This window comes from Mesocricetus auratus, unplaced genomic scaffold (genome assembly GCF_017639785.1).
Source record: "Mesocricetus auratus isolate SY011 unplaced genomic scaffold, BCM_Maur_2.0 Super-Scaffold_100003, whole genome shotgun sequence".
Classification (NCBI taxonomy): domain Eukaryota; kingdom Metazoa; phylum Chordata; class Mammalia; order Rodentia; family Cricetidae; genus Mesocricetus; species Mesocricetus auratus.
This window is the reverse complement of record NW_024429188.1, coordinates 68,203,659-68,226,312: the sequence shown is the minus strand read 5'-3', so window position 1 is coordinate 68,226,312 and position 22,654 is coordinate 68,203,659. Positions and strand designations below refer to the sequence as shown.

Genomic DNA, 22,654 nt, shown 5'->3' with positions numbered 1-22,654 from the left:
TGCAGCTTAGGCTGGCCTTGATCTTCAGATCCTCCTCCTCCACCATCTAAGTGGCAGGATTACAGATATGAATGCCATGCCTGGCTCTTTGTTTTATAATCCTATAAAATTAATTTTATTTGTTTGGTTCCTCTCATTTTTGGGATGTAGAAAATTTTACCTCCACATGTGGTTCCTTAAGGTTATTTATGTCTTCTATGTGAAAATATCTGAGATTGAGTAATAGAAATTTCTCATAGCTCTGGAGGCTAAGAATTCAGGATGAAGGCACCAGGAAGTTCATGTCTAGTGGTAATGGTTTGTGCCTTACTGTTGTGTCTTCCTATGGCAGAGGCCCAAAAGAGCAAATTGGCTTGTGTGTGTGTGTGTGTGTGTGTAGGTGTGTGTGTAAGGATCTGATATCTAGTTGTTCTCTAGTGTTTTTATAAGGAACAAATTTCACACATCAAAGAAGAGTTCTTATTCTTAGATCTAATCACTTCCAAAAGACACCACTGCTTTATACTGTTACACAGTAGATCATGTGTCAACAAAAACTATGGATGGCACACAGATATTCAGGCCATAGCAGGAGGAATAATGAGTGTTATAAACTGAAGGAGACTGAGGTAAACTCAGAAGGCAGAACCTTCTGAAGTAGGTCACAAAAAGTATAATTGCCTAACTCTTCATCTCAGGAGCAGGCCATAAAGAAGCTACAAAGATCATTCTTCTTGTCTTCTGTAGTCCTCAGTCATGTGGCATATGCCTTGCCCTCTACTCAGAGAGGTAAGGAATGTCATGTGGAGAACCCAAGAAGTATCTGAACAAACATCTTGCTAAATCATCTCTCATTCCTCTAATTTATTACAGTTGGATCATATCCTTTTGTCTTCAATTTGGATTTCTATTTAAAAATCCATAAAAAAACTGTCCTCCCTGCCTTTTCTTTTTGAGGACTTCTCCTATAGCGGGCAACACATTCATTAACATTATAGCTCCTCTCTTAATCTGTCTTTTTATAGGCCTGTTAAGCCATGCATCCTGAAATGGGACTGTAAGAGACATTTTTTCTTCCCTACACTATTTTATTCTGAATCATAAATAAGAAACAATTTATACAGAAACGGAGAAACAAAAGTGGCATACTTTGTTATAAAGCTGTTGGCATCAAGAAATTAGAAGTAGGGCGACTACATTCACAGGAGAACATTCCTTTTAATTTTTAAAGACAATGTATCATGATGTAGCTCAGGTTGGACTGGAATTTATGGTCATCTTCCTGCAACTATCTTAAAACCACTGAGATTTCAAGCTTGTATCACCATACTGGTACCTTGAGGACTATCTATTTTTCTACCTTAAAAAAAAACAAAACATTTACTTTAGAATGTATGGATCATAACTTCTAAATTGATCATCTTTGTTAAAAATGCAAGACCTAAAACAGTGATTCAATGTTACTTAAATATTTTATAAGGTTTATATGGATAATCCTTCAGAAATAATTATAACGAAAGCTTACTATTTCTTAACAATAGTCTTCTAGTTGAGGAAAGTCAAAGAAGGGGCCTGGATCACCTAATTCCCAATGACTTTATACATATTTACTGAGAGTCTACATTGTGCTAGGTGATAGATATTTGATAGGTATAGAGGTTAACAAATCTGATATAATCCCTGCCAAAGAACAGTATAAATAGAGTATGTAAATGCCAAGCTGCCAGCAGATTGCATTTTATATTGTGTGCTCTGTAGTATTGTAATGGCCTGACAATGTCTAGGTATAATTAGGATTGAATTAATGTTGTGCAATAGTAAGGGTATGCATGAAAACTGTTGGAAACAGTCTGACCTGGTCATCTAGTGAAGATTCATTTCATATGATCAGTAACCCTCATGCCATTGCTGTTACCCATAGAGCTCTTGCTATTTATAGAGGTTACAGACATGGGAGTGCAGTTCTTGTCCAGTTTTTAAACTCTAAAGTTGTTACAGACAGATTATAGTTGGTTAGGTAAAGTACTGCCATATTTACAGATTATAGTTGGTTAGGTAAAATACTGCCATATTTACTTAATTTAAAGGGTCAGTAATGTGAAAAAACTATTGGCAGATGACAGAAGCATCTAGAGTCCTGTATGACATATGGGAACATGGTATTCATCCAGAGGCCAGAAATATGGCTCATTGACTAAGAGAACTGAATGTTCTTCCACAGAACCCAAGTTTGGTTCTAATCTCCCAGGTCATCCATGTTTTCCATCTCTTTGTTCACTAGCCCAAAAGGTACTAAAATACCCAAAACAAAGCACACATGTGATCATTTCGCATATCACTTTGCCTTTGTAGCAGAGGGAAATTCTCATTGAGAATTCCTGAAGATTTTCAGAACAAGACTAATTTAAGCAATAATTTCATTACTATAATTTATTAATTTATAGTTTTAACAGACTAATATTCTATTTTTCTATAATGAATTGTCATATTTTTCTTGGTATGAACTGCAAAGTAACAATTCTATACATTTCGATACTTTCTAATCCCCTTGTAGGCAAACAGTCACACTTTGGTACCATTTAAATGAACAATAGTTGTTCATCAGTAACATAGATACAGAAGGCTCTGGATTTTCATATTAAATTGACTAATTACCTGCAAAAAAGAGAAATAAAATAGGGAGAGCAGGCCAAGTTCATGAGAATTTGAAATTAGTTTTTTTCTCTCTTTTTTTTCAACATGAGCAACAAAGACTCAACGTTGCAAGCTGTCGTATGGCCATAAGCCAACTGTAAAAGAAAATACTCCACAGAAAAAGGGGATCACAAATTAACTTTAACAAATATGAGACAAGAGTCAACATGAAAAGGTGAAAAAAATAAGTTACGTCACCAATGAAGTGAAAGGTTCATATTAAGTATCCCAATTTGTCCCCTTATAGAATCCAAGGCTAGACAAAGACTGCCTGCTTGCAATGCCTCACAAACTTGTTCATCCAATATTCCTGATTACAAATGTAGCATCACTAAAGTACCACACAGAATTATTTTATGAGGGGAAAACATAAGAGTAGAAGCTATTTTTTATATAAATGCCAAGTACCCATCTTAAGTAATTCTTAGGTTCAGTGCCATAACATCTAAGTTGGGTAGGAAAGAAACACAGGAGAGGAGAAAAAGGCAATAGGCTTAACCTTGAAAGAAGGTGACTTCCATACAGTTGTTGAAGGAATTTACTTATTATCTGATAAAGAAATTGCAGTATTTATTCCCTCTAGAGATATAAAATAGTGAATCAATCTGCAGTTCAAGATACTTATTCAAACCCAGAGGAGGAGGATATGGTTTTTATTTCCAATAACCCCAGAATAGAAAAAAAAATCAGCGCTGAATGTAGTTTATCTTCAAACAACAGCTTGACCATTAACACAATTCAATCTAAAGTCAGTTTCTCACATTCTCCTTTCAAATGCATGCATACACACACTCAAATATATACGTGTGTGTATATGCAAGTGTGTGTAATTTATCAGTATACTGTATTTAAAATAAGTTTCCTAAATGCTTATGTAGCAAGAAATACTTACTTTTTCTTTATACTTATGTTACAGTTGACGTAAATACATCAGCTACTTACCAGTTTGTTTCTCTTTCCATTCACTACACAGTTTCTCATTGCTTCTCAAAATGCATTTATACCCTGAGAAAATACATGTGAATATACCCAAAGAAAGAAAATTATAATCCTTCCTCCCAAAATCATTTTCTTATATTGATTCTATCCTTAAGCATTTGGTTACAAAAGAGGATTGTTTGCTTTGTTCTTTCAGGTATAATCAGACCTCCTAAGACTCACCTTGCATATCTTGTGGGCGTTCAAATAAAATTTCTTTGAGAAATTGCAACTTTTCCGATCTAATTGTTCCCTCGCTTACTCTATCAGGTTCAAACCTTGTGAATTGAAATTTATGCTGCTAATATAAAAGCACCTTATGCGCAAATTCATCAATGGTGTAGGCTGGTGAGTCTAGAATAGATGAACAGATAGTTACACAGACAAACACATAAACAAATGCTTAAATAAAGGATATCATCATCTTTTCCACAAACTTATCATGGTGACTTTCTGCTTTGGGGAAATTCTTGATGTCACGCTCCAGATGAAGAATGTTTTGTTCCATTGCTGCAAGGTTGCTCTTGAGAGTTTGAGCTGAAACTAAAGAACAATGTGCAAAGTGTTTAGAACCTTTTACTAGGTATTTCACAACAACCAAAAACAGTATCTGCTGAGTGATTTTTTTAAATGTGGAGAATTGTTCCATGAAGTCATTTTCACATTTGTCTCAATTATAGCTCATAAAAATTCTACTCTCTACGAAGTAAATGAAAATGTGTAATGTAATATACCAAATCATCATATTTAATATTGGAATGCCACTATTTTACTCAGCCATTAGTTAGATGAACCCATTCCTATTTACATTTATTGATGGAACACCTAATATTTCATTCTTTAAAATCTAAATTGAAGATTAAAGAGAAACTAAGGTTCAAAGAGATCTTATATTATTAATGCACATCCTTGGTTATATAAATGATGGGAGGTTAAATTATTTAAAGGGTAAAATGTTTGCTTCTTTGGAAAACCCTGAGTTTTATCAACCAACACTTGTGGTACAAATTCCCACCTTTAAGATTCCATACTTAATAGAGACATGTAAAATAACTGTTGCTCCAGATGGTGAGTTTAGAGCAAACCCTAGTGAATATATATGCACATACACATACATACACATAAAGCTTCAGCATGCCCTCACAAACTATCATTAGTTGTTTAATTACCCCTAATATTCTCTGCTTTTCTCCTTTTCTCTCATTGACAACTAATAATTTGAATTATTGCGGTCAAACTGCTCCTAAATACACATACACTTTCAGGATCTCTCATGGTGCTGTCATTTCTAGAGTACATTGAAAAGCAAGAAAGAAAAACCTTATAACTATTTTCTACTACATAGGACTTTGATTTGCATACACAGACACTTCTATCAATACCAACAGAATGAGATGAAATTCTAGTTGAGGAGAAAAGGGAAGGGTTACAACTTGATACATAGCCTATGACACTGGTTTTTAAATCAATATTTCTGAAACACTGTTTTCATTAAAGACTATGAAACACAAATAGAAAAACACAGATTCTATTTCAGTAAAATTTTATCTGTTTTAGTGACATATCAGCATCACAATGAAAAATTTAAGAGACTGACTAAATCAACCCTCTGGCAAATTTCAGTCAGATTATTCTGATCCAAATTCGCCACCCTGACAAGCTTACCTTTATAATTCAACAAGGAGAAATCAACTTAATATACCTGGAAGTTTAAGTGACTGAAAATCAAATACGAACACTGAAGATTACTTTTTCTATTAATCTGTCAGTATAAACGGTCCTGTCCAATATAGTTCCATTTGTTTAGATCTGACAAGCTGGAATATATTCTTTATTGGAGAAGTTGGAGAACTGTTCTGTATTACCAAAACTTTGCTAATGCTGCAGCAATCACTACTCACAAATAATGAGTTTACTTTGAAGGAAATCGCTCTGATTTTAAAACCGAATCTTTATCATTTGTTTTCTTTCTCTGTAGTCTTCCCAACTATTCAAAATATTTCTCTTTTCCCATCCTAAGTGATAACTGGAAACACAAAGGATGTAAAATTAACTGGTTGTTGATTCACTTGGGTTACAAGAGCATGGTGTGTGTGTGTGTGTGTGTGTGTGTGTGTGTGTGTGTGTGTGTGTAGATATAACAGTCTAAATTATGGTAGTGACAGGTATCCTCTTTGAAAGCAGAGCAGGAGTATCCTGATCTGTGAAGAAGAGAGGGAGGCAATACAGGCCTCCACTCCCAATGTACTACTATGAACATAGATTTTCCTTCTTCCTTTCACATTTCTTAAAATTCTTCATTCTTCACCAAATCAGGTAAAAGCCAATGCTGAGGTTTGGGCTATTTTCTTAAGAAAGCTTCCATGTAATAGAAAACCAGCATAAATTTGCAAATTTTTATTAACCTATGTTTTCTTACTGAATTTTTAGTAAACAAATATTTTCAGAAGTGCCCTTACCAATGTCACATGTCAGATTTTCATTTCTACATAAATTTATCCAGATTTGTTCTCTAAAGTCTCTAAGATTTCACTGTCACCTATACTGCTCCTTAATTTGTCTTATAATTTTACTAAATCTTGAGCTGTGGCTGGGTTCAGAACTAACATTGCTGGAATGCTGATCACTTTGGCCTCAGAAACAACCAGTCTTTGATCTCCTATTCTGACATCTTCAGTTACTGAATCTAACTTTCCACTTTCTAATGCAGCTAACTCATAGAAAGAAGAAATCTTCTTCCTCAGAACACGTCATAGTATTTAGAAAGGTTCCTCTCTTTTATCTTGAAGACTTTCATTTGAGAAGAGTGTTGCTTCATATGTAGGAGAAAGGATTGCTACACAAATAGCATATCGTATTCTTTGAAAGTCTTGATGTAGTGCCCATGTCATTTTATTAGTATTAGATTGTCCACATGACACTTCTACACAGCTCTTTATTTCTGAAGGTTCCCATGCCTTGCAAAACAAATGTATTAATTATATTATCCATGCTTTTATGCCCATTTATATAACTAAGTTGACAGTTGGTATATCAACTAATATGCAACTATTAAAAAAGTGCAGAATTGAAACCTGCCTATAATCACACATAAGATAGAAGGATGGAGGACTAAATATAGACAATGTGAAGTTATGGAAAATGGTGAAGGAAGAAAAGTAATAGAAACATTTATTAGTTCCTCTGTACTACATTTGTAATGAATTATTAATATTGTAACTGAACATAAAGGTAAAATACTTGAAACAAAATAACCTGGCAATTCTACCTTAGATGCTAATGCAAACATTTGTAGCATTACATATTTTTATTTATATTGGGGAAAATCATTTTGACTTCCACTTAGAAATGATATTAAATGGAAGTCAGAAAAAGGTCTTTTATAATGTCGAAGCCACTGGGAAAGAGCTTATGATACAGTTTGCTTATTAGTATTTTATTGATAGACAGGCATGAAGAATAAAAGGAAAAAAGGAAATAGTACAGTATTAAGTTACCGAATTGGTCATAGCCTTATAATAATTACAGATCATTTTCTGGTGTTTCAACATCTTTCCATCACTCATTTCATGAGCATGAGACTTACAGCATCACTTGGGGGACCCATGCTTAAAAGAGCACTGGATTTGTTTAATGTTTTCATGTTACTATTTTGGAAAATAATTTTTCAGTTCCAGGTCACGATGCCATTTTCACCTTGGGTTTTACAAATGATATAGTTGTTCTCTTTACCTCCAAAGCAAACAAAAGTATCTTAGAAGAGTTGACTTTAGGGAAAACCCATTTCAGCAACCTGCATTAGTAAACTGCTTTGGTCTGGGTTTGGAGTTTGGTGTGCATGTATGTTACCAAAATGTTACTTAGAAAATCTAGGGTGTACACATACTAGGATTCAGAACACAGTAGTCCTTATAACCTAAGTGACTTGGTTAGTTTGGGATATTTTTGACAATGTATATCATTAATTTTAAATAAATGAACAAAATCCTCATACTTAAAGTCTTATCCATTAGTCTTAAAACTTTTTTGCAGAAACAGTAATCAAATCAACTCTTGATTTTGGAGGAAAATTATTGGTTGCATCTTCTCAGTTTAGTCAAGCTATAAGTTGTTACTTCAACTATTTTTCATATGGTATTAAATTCCTTTTATATTCCATTTTCCTCCTTTCCATAGCCCACATCCAAGGACAAAACTTCTACTGTACACATGATACTAAGATTGAGATAGAATCACCCGAAACTAAGAAAATGAGGCACCTCCCTTACCTCTTAATCCTACTGTGCTTTGATTGAATTTATTATTAGTATGCTTTCTAATCAAGGGAACTAAACTTAATCTGTGCTTCTGGTACATAGACTTCACAAGGTACATGGGTTTTAGATCTGGGAAGCAACAGTGATAATTACATCAAGGAATAATCAATTTGTTACAAATATAGGGAAGTTAAAATTTAAAGAATATCTTTGGAAACTAAACCATGTACTACAATAGTCCCTGGGGACATTTAAAAGTTATTTTGTCATCCTAGAGTTTTATAAAGATGTCGAAGAGATCCAAAAGTGTTGAAAAAAAGAATGATCACGGACTTATCTTCTGGATTACTTGCCAGGAACACAAGCTGTAATGTTAAAAATTAAGAGCTGGAGTCAATCAGATAGCTAAGTGGGTAAAATGTTTGCCACACATGCCTGACAAGCTGAGTTCAATTACTCCAAGCCACATAAAAAGCCAGGTGAGAAAGCAGGAATCCCAGATCAGATTGTAATCCCCACAATATCCATGGCAAGACAGGAGATCATCCAGAAGTTTGCACACAATATAAGCCAGAAGTTTGCAAGTATGGTAAGCCTGAAGAAGGCAGAAGAGTAACAGAAATGGGAGACTGCCTCCATCAAGGTGGAAATAGGAAGCCTACTCCCAAAAGTCATCCTCTTCATGGACACATGTACAACAGACACACACACACACACACACACCACAGTCTAAACCAGTAATGAATATTTATATAGCTCCTAGCCTACCTAAAAAGAAAAATGAGGGGTGACATTCATTGTTGCTTACAGTTCCTGGTGCTCCAAAATATTTAAGCACTACAAATGGTTAGCAATGCTTGTCTACTGAATAGCCTCAGGCTGAGGGTGTATTTTTGTGCCTGTCATTATATTAGTCCACTAATATAAATTAAGGAGTATTTTATGACAGTGAAAACATTTTCTATACAAGTAAATTCCCAGTACAGACATTTTTAATGACTGATTAGTCAGTCTGGTGGCACTTCATTTTTTTCTTATTTCATTTTTTACATCTGCTATTGAATTACTGATTCCAAATTATGACAGTAAAAATTAAATTATAGCTATCAGGTTCTTTCTTATAGCTTTCTTTCATGTACTCCATAAATATCCTTTTAAGCGTACATACTCTCTTGAGTTATGTACAGGAGAAACTTTCCTTACAAATCTTATTTATCTGCTTGCTTCAGTTGAAAAATATATGTAGGTATTTTCTTGGTTTCAAGAAAATATATGATAGTGGCCTGATTTTTTAGTTAAATTATTTTAATTTATGACTTTAAGACAAGCTAAGTATAAAAAATATTTTAAGTGAGAAAATGGATGGAAAGACTCTTAAATTACTTACTATATAAAATAACTAAGAGGGATTTAAGGAAACAAAATCAGTATGTTGGTGATATTCTCTAGATTGTATTTACAATGTGCAATTTTATATAAGCTTTACACAGGAACTTGGATTTTCTCCCTCTTCTTTAAAGTTTTCTATTACTTTTAAACACTGACAGAGTAACAGAAGTTTTCTTACATTTGAGCTCAAAGAAAGGCCACTTAAAACCTCCCTCTTGTAAGTGATCCCAAATATGACTACAAGCCTTCTTAAATTTTCTGTAACTTTATCTATTCAGTTGAATTACTTCCAGATGAGACACAGGACATTAAAATGACTCTTCCATAAAGCATGTGTGAAAAAGAGAAATCAAAAGCAGTTTGAACAATGGGCACTGCTGTATTATTTTTCAAATGTATTTATAGATTAATAGTTTCCTTTTATATGAATGCTATACATGAAAATGGAGAGAATGTGTTTATATAATAAGAACGACAAAATATAATCAGCATGGGCTTCTTTGGACTTTCAGGAAAATAAATGGGGAATGGAACCTAGATTTGAAATTCCTAATTCAACCACTCCCAAAGGAAATATAGTTTTAAAAAATCACACAAACTTAGGAGAAAATTTTTTGTTTAAAAATAGAATATTCAATTTAGCTACCAGTCTTTAGCATTCGTTCTTCTATTGTGGGATGCTGCAGGGTACTGTTAAATAGTCAACAATTACTTGAAACTAACTCTTCAGCTTTTCCAGGTTATGATTTCACATGTGGACCAGTTCAAGTAGCATGCTTTGTAACTGTAATAAAAGACTATGTGTTCCCTCTACATATTAATATATCCCTATACCATGTCCCCTTAAAGGTAAGGCAGTTTTCTAAACGGAATCCATAACATGGTATGAACTGAAACTGAGAGTGAAGGAACAACAGCAACTAAATACAAAAACTATTACATAGTTTGCCTTTTAAAAATTCAGCAAGGGCATTTCAGCATCTGGTATCATATATTTTTTGTGAGTCTAGGCCTGAAAAACCTCAATCTGAACACATTATTTTTAAATAAAGAAATGAGACTTTGACTAGAGAAAAGAAAGAAAATTTACCAATAACCAGTGTAAGTTCTGAATAAAGGTGAGATGTATTGAGGAGGAAGGAGAAAAACGGCGAAACTTTCTAAATAATGATTTGGTGGGGGAAAAATCCTGTATCCTGACTACAAAATCAACAGCAGTGGACAACTGCCTGTGAAGAATCACACTCCCTTCGCCTGCTGTCTCCCCTGCAACTGTTATTCTGCCTACAGCAAATACTATGTGTGAATTTTCAAATCAAAGGTGAAAACCAAATTGAAATCCCCTGCTTTTGCAGACAGTCTTAGCTCAAGGCCAAGACTGGGAAGTCCATAGCAAGCTGAAGCTCCTCTAAAGCAATTCTGGACAGAGTTTCATTGGAATCATTTGCTCTCCTTATCAGAAAAAGAAACATCATTAAGGTAGTATGTTTTCATTAAATACCAGCACTCAGAAAGCAGGAAAGAGGGGACTCAAGCCATTCAGCATGTGTTATGTATATAAACCCCATTTCACAGAAAGAAGAGAAATGAAAGGAGAGGAAAACCCAAAAATTATCATTTTCTTTTCAACATAAAACAACAGGTCAATTCTTCCATAAGAGTTAATTTAAATGGTCGAAATGCTATTCTCATTTTTTTGTTGTTTTGTTTTTCTATTTTTGAGACAGGGTTTCTCTATTATGTAGTCTTGGCTGTCCTGGCACCTGCCATGTAGACCAGAGATCTCCCTGTCTCTGCTTCCCCAATGTTCCGATTAGAGGTATGTGACACCCTGACCAGTTTCTGATTCTCAAGTTTTTGCTTAACTTATTTTGTTTTTATAAAGAAAATACGGTAACTAATATTGATATATAGTTTTCACATTGATTTTCTTTACAACTGTAGAGTACATCAGTGGATAAGCCCATCTCCAGTTATAAGACTATTAGTATGATGAACAGCTTTGTAATCAGGTGACTTAGTACTTCTAAAAATGAAATTTGACACATCCCCCACCTCTCAAATTAACCTTCAAAGTGTAAGAGTTATCAGAGTCATGGGCATTGACAAGACCAAATCACATATTCTAAAATACAGGACCAACATATATGAAAAAGCTAATGCTATAAAGACACATGGAAGAGAAAGAACCACAATTAGAATATATACATTTTCTCATGTGTTTATTTTTTAATATTTCTTTTTTGGGGGGATTGTAATATGATTACATAATTTCTCCTGTCCTTTTCCTCCATTTAAACAGCTATTCTCAATTTTTATGAAAACTTTGGCAGTGTTATGTAGCAAATCCCTCCTACATAAATTCTTCCATCTATGGGTGAAGCTTCTGAAGACACAAGGTGTTCTAAATGGAGGAGAAACATTTCATTCAGCAGGGGAAACTTGTTAAACTAAGGTAGTGAAGAACTCAAATGGTTCAGAAAGTTCCTGAAACTGACATGACACAGTAGGATCTTCCCTATCCAAGCATATGTAGGCAGTAAGGGCCACTCAGAGACTCTCAGAACAGATTATTCACCTAGAAGAGAGACATCTCAGCTGCCTAGCAAAGTATCAGACAAGTTGAGCTGTCTAGAAGGAACCCAGACTAGTTGAGCTGTCTGAATGAGACACACTCCAACCTGTTGAGGTGAATTGTACAGTGAGCCCAAGGTTTCATGCTTTCATAAACTGTCACTTATGCTGGGGTGGACTTTGATGATGCAGCTGTCTATGAGTCATTAATGCACTTGTCAGTAACCTATCTATCATCCACAATTTTGTGAGTTAACTTGACCCAAATTTACTGGTTTCACCAAGTTGCAATTGGGTGGTTTCTGTACTTTGGTCTGGGGTTAGTAAACACTTGTGCTTGTCTCTATAGAAGTAGTGCGACACAACAGGCAGAACTATCTGTTGAATACTTCATGATTTCCTATCCTAAGCTGTTCACTTCTAAAATACATACAATGTGCTCTTCCTTTTACTTTAGAATCAGAAAACTGATAAAAAGCAAATACTGTCAAAATATGCTACTTAATATGACAAGAGAAGGGTTTAAAATGAATTAGTAAAGTTATACAAGAGGAAAGCCCATAGAAAGTGAGGCCATAGCCAGGCGTAGGTGGCGCACACCTTTAATCCCAGCACTAGGGAGGCAAAGGCAAAGGGTCTCTGCGAGTTCGAGGCCAGCCTGGTCTACAGAGCAAGTTCCAGGAGGGCTCCAAAGCCACAGAGAAACCCTGTCTCGAAAAACCAAAAAGAAAGAAAGAAAGACAGAAAGAAAGAGAGAAAGAAGGTGAGGCCATGTTGACACAGCCTAAATGGAAAAATAATCCAAGTTTAAGAAATCTAAAATTTTGGTCTTGGCCCACCTATGCTGTCTGCTTAAGGCCCAATTCCCCCCACCCCCTCCTTGGAACATACTGGGTCTACCCCACTTGAAGTAGAACTGCCCCGGCAGCCTGAACTATCCAGAATCTGCTGGTATTGCAGTCTTAGCCCCCCTACTCCCTCCAGTTGATGTGAGTCTGGGTTCTGCCCAGGCCCAACTCCGCCCGCCATCCCTTTCCTGGACCTTCCTTGGTCTGCTTGGCCTGTAGCCAACCTGGTTTAGCAGCCCAGACTCTCTGGAGTCTCCCCACGTCTCAGTCTTACCCTCCCATTGAGGTGAGTCTCTTTCCCTCTAGGCCCATCTCCCCTATCCACTCCTTGGAACTTCCTGAGTCTACATAGTGTGTAGTAGACCTGACCTGTCAACCCGGACTATCCAGAGTCTGACAACATCACAGTCTTTGTACCCAGTACGCTGTAAGCTTGAGCTTGAGTCTGAGCTGCCCTATACCCTCTGAATGAGGAGAACACTAAGAGAGGCTGGACCATCTAGATTTGCTAACATGGAAGTCTTGGCTCACCTACATACCTCATGTTTTAAGTACATAGTTTTGTAGGCTTTATTCTAAAGTGTAATGGTGAAATAGCTTGATAGGAGAAGTCCTTCTGTGTATGTATTGCCTTATTGGTTGCTAAAGGAAGCACTGTTGGTCAATAGGGAAGGAAGCAAGATAGGTGGGAAATGTAGTCGGGGTAGAGAGTCACCATGTGATCTGGGGAGTACAGGGCGCAAGTCTGGTGTTTTTGGTAAGATAAGACCTTATAAAACATATATAACATATGGGTTAATAATTAAGTCAGAGATAACCATTAAGAAACCATAGCAAAGGACCAACAGCTTCATAAATAATATAGTGTCCTGCGTGTTCATTTGGGACGGATGTGTCTCTGTGACCAGGCTGGCAGGGAAAATGTACATTATAATAGCTATTACTAAAATGAAAACCATGTAGAAAACAACTTACATTTAATACTGCTAAAGTTGTGATAATCTAGGATGTCAAAATGAGCACTGTTACTCACTGAGACACAAACTAACTGGTTTCTTTTGTTCATTTGTTTATTTGGTTTGAGAATGTGTTTCCCTGTGTAGCTCAGGTTAGGCCAGAAGCTCAGCTCTTCTCATCATTGCCCGCTCCAGTGCTGAGACCACAGGTTACTGATATTAATCCAGGTCTAACTTCTTGCTTTCATGGAAACAGTCATTTAGTAGCAGCTATCTGCCAGTATATTATATACATAGTAAGGTATAAAAAGTGCATATGGATTGGTAAACCATTTCAATGTTTTCTAAGCAGGAATAAAACAGATGTAGAGCATGTGTAAAATGCTAATGTAAAATGCTACATGAAAAGAAATATCGTCTTGTGTCCACTGATTTGTGATCATGGCCAAATACTTCAGGAACTATATTCTTGAACTCATTAGGGAAATTACTAGGGTTGTATGATATAGTTTATCTATTCTTGTACTTGACCTAGTTTTTGGGGGGAACATGTTTAATGTATGAAGTCCCCAGGTAAGTACAAGTACAAAGTCATCAATTTCACTTAAATTGAACAGGGGTTGTCATGGCATCAGTGACATTATGCTGAGGTCATAATGCTGGAGCCATTTCAGTCTATTCCACATTACTCCTTCCTGGATTTGCAATTGTTCAGTATGTAATAGGGTTGCAGGTCAGACAGAAGATGCTTGCAGGGGTCTATTAACCCTATGGTTGCACTTCCTGCTTTATTATCTTACTGTAGAGACTAACAGGATTACTATATGCCCAGATACGCTAATGTAAATTAAGGTAATTCAAAGGAATATCATTTTGATTGTTCTTGGATTTCTTCACTACTGAAACTGGTCCCTACATAAGACACAACTTAATTATTTATCTGATTATCATCATTTCATGAATCTACTAGAAATAGATATTTTTGCCTACTATCAAAGAATGGTTTAAAAACAACACAGGTAGACAAGCAAGTGGGGCCTCATGTAAGTTTTTTGGGTGTAACCCTAACTATGGTGAGAAAACACTGACAGGTTTCCAGCAGATAACTAAAGATAATAGAGATATTTTATATTTGCAGTAGATGAAATGTGAGGGGTAAGAAAGGAATTAGTAAGGATGATGCCCAGTTTTCTGGCATCAGCAATAGACAGAGAAGCAACATGGAAGCGATCAAACATTAACTTTGGCCTACTTACTCTTAAATACAAGGGCCAGACAAACTGAGATTTTAAATAAGTAGCTGCCTGCTGGAGCAGGTCTGCCTGGACACTGGACATCCACAGGCATTTACATATAGATCCCCGCTTTAGAGAAGTTACATTGTTTCAGTATATTTCCATGATATAATTTAGTCTGAAGTTACTTTCTAGCTCTATAAATCTAGGTAATAATTTCTGCATCCCTGCCTCATTTCAAGTACAAACATTTCTAGATGTTGGTTAAGGTCATTTCCCTCTGGGCTATGATTGTAATTTATTCCTCTTTCCTCTCTTTCCTTTTCCCTGAGTTACTCTACTCATACAGACATCATGGATATTTCTATTAAGATGTTTTGCCTTGCTGAGAAGTCTTGCTGTAACACTTCTCTTGAAACAAATGTTGCCAATAACAACCAGGAAGCTAATTGCATTTGGAGGTGACAGGAGTTCATTAAATAAAAAAACTACAAGGCCTGAAAACTATAAAAATACCTGTCAGAATTTTGCCTATGAGCAGGAGGAAACGCTTCAAAGACCCAACTGTTTCTATTCCTAAGTCATAAAATCGGCACATTAACACTGGTACAAGGGAAGGGATCAAAGGTGGCTAAGGCAGTAAAAGTTTCATCTTTCTTTCGCCCCACCTTCTCTTACTGGCTCCACTAGGCATATTGAATATGTCTTCTTCCTGCTTGTAGGTGTACAATTTTCTTTTAGCATATGTATATGTTTCTCACTGTCAATATTTTTGTCTTTTGAAAAATCATTGCAATTATTTGCTTCAGTTCCTTACTGGTAAACTATTTTTGGATTTGTTTTGTGGAAAAGACAAGTGCCCACCTCTAATAAAAGTAGAACAATGTGATGTTACACAAATCCATTTTTTGTGTCCTTGCCAGTAATCGCAGTCCTACCATGGAAATTAATGAAAGTTTTAAAGAAGCTCTCTGTTCATTTTTAAAGTTTGTAAGATTTTTTTGCCTGCATGTATGTCTGTGTAGCACATATGTGCAGGGCCTGTGAAATCCCAAAGAGGGTTGTGGATCCCCTAGGACTGGACTTACAGACAGTAGTGAGCTGTACTGTGAGTACTGAGAATAGAACCCTGATCCTGGGAAAGAGAAGCAAGATCTTAACTGCTGAGCCGTCTCTCTTGTTTATTTTCCAGTCACCCCGACTTCACTTTTCTTTAAAACTCTTACCAACTTCAAGTGGCGCATCATCACCACGGTGATAATCATCATTTTCAGGGTCAAGATGTCTTTGATTCCCATATTGACTGAAATAGAACAGCATTTCTCTTACTTATACCACTAACAAGCAATGCTACCTTGTGCTTCTTATGATTTGAATGGAACCCTATAAATCCTTATATCCCTGCAACCCTGGAATGGGTATATTAGCTGTAAACTGTTGGGAAAAAAGCTTTCTAAAAGAAAAAAAGGTTCATCAAAGAAATTCACAAGGTATTATTTATAATAGTATAAACATGGTGTAAACAGAAGAACAAGCAATAACGGAATGACTGATAAAAACTTAATACAATATTATGAAAGATGTGTAGAGTGATATGGATCAGGAAAGTAGAACTTACAATATTATATCAAGAGAAAAAAATACCAGTTTGTAGACTGTGGTCTTTACTGTGAGTGTTCTTGTTTGAATGAATTATTTAACTGGAAACTCACTTTGAAGAAGGCCTGCATAGCACTAACCCACATGCTTGCTCTACATGAAGTGGTAGAGTAGTTGTGAAATTTGGATGAGCTGGATCTAGGCAAGTGACGATGGACTTCTTTCAATTTGTAGGGAGATACTCTTACTAATTCTTAAAGTTTTCATTGTTCATTCAATTACAAGAGTAGAAAAGTATTTGGCAGTATAAAGATGAAGCAAAAGTCCAGATAATTTCAAGTATTTTGGCAAAATACATATAAGTATAAATAACTGTGCACATGACATACCTAAAGATCCTTTGAATCTTTTGAAAGCTAAGAGACCATTTGTAAATCAAGGAACTAAGAAGGAAAATGGTCACCAATACATTCTGCAAGCAATGCTTTTCATATAATACCCCCTCACTTTCTCAAGATTGGGGGCTGGCAAACAGCTGCATGTAGAAAAAGTTGGGTTCCTGTTTGTTCTAAGATAAGAATGATTTTTACATTTTTAAGGGTTTGAAAGAAAACAGTGCCTTAAATCATGAAAATTGTATGAAATTCAAATTTTAGTATCCACAAATAAAGTTTTGTTGGAATACATCCAGGCCCTTTCATTTATGTATGGGCAGTGGCTGCTTTTGTATTACAAAGGCTGAGTGAAGTCCTTGTAACAGGGGATCTATCTGGTCCGCAAGACCTAAAATATTTAATACCTGGCTCTTTGCAGAAAAACGTTGGCTGATAAAATTTTTAGATTTTTTTAAATGCTAGCTTAGGAGAGACATCATCAATTTCCCAGTCCAGATTTCCCATAAGGATATTAAAAAAAGAAATCAAATATGGAGTGTCATAGAATATAGAGGAACACAGAGTCAGGCTTCTGCATTTTTGGTTCTTATGTAAACACAATGCTACAAGATATCTTTGCATACAGTTCCTTTCCCTCTCTCAAAAGGTCAAATTATATAGTCAGTTCCACAATGTAGTGTAGATTATGTAAGTTTCTGCTACAGAATTCAACAAGACTATAATAATATATAAGAATGGAGGAAAAACAACAGCATTTTTTGTATAGCAAAACTCCAGACAAGAAGGGGAAAGTGACAAGATCTGCTGATCAAATTGAGAGTATAGTGGGGAGGGGAGAGGGAGTTAGAAGAAAGAGAAGGGGAAAAGAGGAAGGGAGAGGAGGACATGAGGGAGCAGGAAGCTTGAGTAAGGGGAAGAATAACAGAGAACAAGAAAAGAGATACCATAATAGAGGGACCCATTATAGGTTTAAAGAGAAATCTTGCACTATGGAAATGTCTAGAGATCAATCTAAGGAATAGTGGAGAAGCTACCTTAAATGTCCCGCCCTGATAATGAGATTGATGAGTACCTTATATGCCATCCGATAGTTGATGGAAGCAGAAGCAGACACCAACAGCTAAGAACTGAACTAAACTCCTGGAATCCAATTGCAGAGAGGGAGGAATGATGAGCAAAGGGGTCAAAACCAGGCAGGAGTAACCCACAGAAAAAGTTGACCTGAACAAGGGAAAGGTCATGGACCCCAGACTGATAGCTGGGAAACCAGCATAAGACTGATCCAGATCCCCTGAACGAGGATGTCAGTTAGGAGGCCTAGGCAGTCTATGGGGCCTCTGGTAATGTAACAGTTTTTATACCTAGTATATGAATGGACTTTGGGAGCCCATTCTCCATAGAGGGATACTTTCTCAGCCTAGAAACACAGGGGAGGGCCTAGGCCCTGCCACAAATGATGTGACAGACTTTGATGATCCACCATAGAAGGCCTCATACTTTCTATGGATCAAAAGAGGGATGGGATGGAGGTCAGTGTGGAGCATGGGAAAATGGGAGGGAGAGGGAACTGGGATTGATATATAAGATTGTTTCTAATTTAAGTAAAAAATCTAGACAATAGCAAAGCATATTCTGGAAAATTTCTTCTAAAAGCCTCAAAGTAAATGAAATACAAACTTAACCAACGTAAAGTACACAGAAATTCCTAGCTAGATCCTATAATGCCAGGCAATAAAAGCAGAAAATTCAGCCACTAGAAAAAAATGAAATTCAATCTTGATCAAAAATTATCACTACAGAAAACAAGACAGAATAATCTGAAACTAATTTTTCATCCCAAGCTATCTCTCTGTTATGTTGCAATATGAGATGGCTTACAAGAGGTAAGAAAGGTGGTGGGTAGAATGGAATCTCTGGAGATACCGCTCTTGGCGGTAGCCACACGGCATGTAATGACAAAGTCTAATGGTCACGTGCTTTGTGGAAGAGACAAATGGAGAGAAAAATTCCTGATGGAACTGAGGTGACACTGTGGGAAATGGTAGTTTTATCACTTTTGAGTTCATCAACCTTTGCTTGGTGTCGATCACTAAAAGCAAACATTTATTTTTTTTCATGATGCTTCTGCATTGATAATATTTTTCCTTGCGTATAGTTTATTATCATTCCTTGTTTGAATAAAATTTTAGAAGGAAGGAGAAAAAGAAGTCTGTTGAAGGAGGTATGATTAGTGTAAGGTGTCAATCAGATTTTAATAGTGAAAATTTATTATCTTTCTGTAAAGATGCAGATTGATAAAAAAGTGTGTTTTGGTTCTCCAATGACACACACTCAAACCTCTTCAATAATCTCATTTTCCGTATTTTCAAAGTAGATAATAAAGAAGTAATTGGGAATACTTTGAAATTCATAATGACATGTTATTGTAAAAGTGGTTTTTACTTATTCAAATTACATTGAATTTACAAGCCACATAGACATGCTTGGATATTTTTAATATGGGACTGTAACTTTAAGAGTACTTTTTTTCTTGAAACATGTATAGTATCATACAACTACCTTGAATTATTCGTAGCTATAGATACTGTTGCCATCTTTATTTTCAAATGGCCACAGTATACAGACATGAATTCATAAAGATAAATAATCCAGTAATCCAGATGTTGAGATGAGTGAATTATTCCCTGGGTGTAAGTCAATTAACACTTTAAAATAGTTAAAGCCTCAAGAGGGTATCAGCAAGGATCCCTTCAAAGACAATTCGTTCAAGAAATGCTAGAAGAAATTAATAGTCCTTAATTTGAATAAAAAATGTCCAACATTCACTTTAGACTCATGAAGAAATGCGTGTAATACTGGCCATGCAGATTTCTATTCTATATAGCAGATCATATGCCTCAATGATTCATTTTGATAAAATCCTAAGGCTTCTCATAGGCTCCCAAGGTGAATGTCTGATAAGTACACAACAACATAGTAGCAGCAAAAGAGAGCTGTTCTAAGACTTAGAAGGCCAAAGCCCCATTTATTTTCCATATGATTTTGGGAAAGATGCACATATCCAATATATTTCCATTTGCAAAACAGAATTAATCCAGCCTGTCTTTCTGATCCTGTGTGTGGGGTGGTGGTGGTATGGATCTATTTTGCTCTGACACTCTTTGTAAAGGATGTGATATAAAAATCTTTAGCTGATAGTACTATTAATGTTGCCCTAAGGAACATACCTGGCAACTGAAGTGGGCAGCTCCTTAACTTTCTATAGAAATAGGTAATATTTAGAAAACAAGATACAGTATATAAAATATTTTTCACATTTAAGACTACACAAGCTGCCAACAGAGGGAAAGCACTTAATGCTCCCACCCAGCTATAACACCTATGAACTATAATGATCACATGGCAAGGTATCCATAAAGGTACAGTAAGTGGCACTTGCATGTCACTAGCAACCAACCTAATTGGAGCTAAGTCCTACTCAACAGGAGGGAGGGAATGCCTGGTACTCGAAACCGAGTCAACTGCTTGTGCCTAGTGAGGTTATGGATCTTAGAAGAGAATCTACTTTTGTGACTTTGCTAGAGCAGCACAATTCATAATTATGGTCTAAATCTTATCCATATACCCACAGATAAGTGCAGCCATTCAAATAATCTTTACTGCCAATGAACACCAGAAAATTACAACTAGACACCATAAAGAGACCAACTGGATCATGAGGAGCCCAAGGTCAACGGATACATCCACATCTCAGCTCTTCTATCTATAGTTCAAGAACAACAAGGAAGAGAAAGTGGGAAGATTGCAAGAGCCAGAATACCAGGAATTCTGCTATGAAAATCTCTTAGAAATGCCTGCACGAACAAGACAGAAACAATGGCAATTACCAACAGACATGTTAATGTAGAAGGGGGAAATCTCATGGGGCAACAGTTCTGGCCAAGAAACTACAGGCAACTGGTGACTGCTCAGAGTTGGAGAGTTTGCTGCTCCTAGGAATGAGCTCCCTAACTGGCTGTACAATACAAAGTGATCAACCTTGGAACCATGCACATTAACAACAAAAATAATATGGAACAGTAATAAATCAGGAAGAAGAGGCTAGCAATTTGAGCAGGGTAAGGAAGAAACTTAGAAGGAGCTCAAGTGAAAGGGAAAGTGATATAATTATATTTTAATACTAATATTTAATAAAAACATACAAAATACTTTTCACAGCAGACTTCACAGAAATCTATGTGTTCTACAACAAAGGACAGTAACATTTATTGTTATATCACCAACCTAGAAAAAATTATGGTTGATTTTATACCATATTATATAATATAAAATGATCTGGGCACCTTTATTTTAATATTTTTGAAGATTTCATTACTTTTACATAAATCAAATGACTGCTTTACACATAGACTACTTATTTGAGCTCAGTATAATACAACCTGAACTCTAAATGCAGATTTCTTTCATACTAAATAAGTTGGGGTTTTTCACTGTTTCATTTGCTGCCTTTTATGTTGCCTCTTGCCATTTAGATGGAAGCATTCCCTAGAACCCTTTGCTCTTTTTTGCTAAAAGCTCTTTTTTCTTAATGCATTTCTTTTTGATAAAGGATTTTGTTATAATATACAAGCTGAAAATCACTATAGCTAAGCAACAACTTCTTACTTAAGGAAGTCTTCCATTCTCATGCCCAACTACACAGTGTCCTATAGCTTCTCAAATAGCATAATCAACCCTAGCAGACCACTGTTCCACTCTCCTATCATTATGTAAAACCAGACATCTAGGCTTTTCTATTTACATTTAAATAGTTCCAACAAGCTACCAAGAAACACACGTCATTAATTCTCAAAACACTTTTTGGTGTATATCTTTTAAGAAATTCCTGTTTTTATTAGTGTGCTCATCAAATAAATTTAATGTGCTCCATTGTGATAGTTTAATTGATGTCCATCTTTCTCATTTTATTGGAAGTGACACTTTTCTGAAGCTTACAATCATCTGTTAGATTTCTGAACCTGGTTTTCATATTTTCAACCCATCCCACATGATACCTTAATGGGAAAAATGACTTTTAGAACAGTGATGTCACCATATGACTCCTGATTTGATGATATAAAATTAAAACCTTCAATTACATTTGAAGTCCCCAAAGCTACCATAGGTTACTGACTGTAATTAGAAACTAATGAATATGATTAATAACCTGAACACAAATAAAGAGGATTTTAAGATAAAGCAAACCTAAGTACTACAGATGCATGAGGGAACTGCTGTGTTACATAAATGTATGTGTTGCCTAAATATAAAAAAAATCAGTCATAATTTCCATGGTGAGCACAAAATGAAAATAGTTTTAATCAACACTAGGCAGCAGCCTTAATGTCTCTGGGGAATGAAGTTTTCAGCTCTGCTCTTTTAACACATAGATGAACCAAGTTTCTCTCTGTGCTGTGTATAATAAACTACAATTTAAATCAGTTCTTTAAACATGCAAATCATGGTTCATACAGAGACTCCTCATTGATCTTGTAAAGGCCAGCTCTCAGCTACAATTTTAGCATGACATAGAAGGAGAAATATCAACTTTGCCAAGATAATCTCATTTTATTGCATTTCGACAGTTTCTTCTCTGCAAATTGTTGGTAATGTCACCCTTTAATGAGCAGAGAGGTACAGGGATTCTAATTTTATTTGAGATTTTATTCATTTAGGGGGAAGAGTTCTCTCTATTACTTTTCAGAAATAGCA

The 22,654-nt window shown here is 35.8% G+C and overlaps 1 protein-coding gene across 6 annotated transcripts in view; it reads right to left on the bottom strand.

Annotated features, from left to right (window-relative positions):
• The window catches only part of Diaph2 (diaphanous related formin 2), a 722,722-nt gene that overhangs the window by 274,750 nt on the left and 425,318 nt on the right, over positions 1-22,654 (bottom strand). For all 6 annotated transcript variants that reach the window (XM_013115224.3, XM_040744363.1, XM_040744364.1 and 3 more), the window contains one exon: positions 4,070-4,194. In XM_013115224.3, coding sequence (XP_012970678.1) covers positions 4,070-4,194 — 125 coding nt within the window. The remainder of the gene's footprint in view (positions 1-4,069; positions 4,195-22,654) is intronic.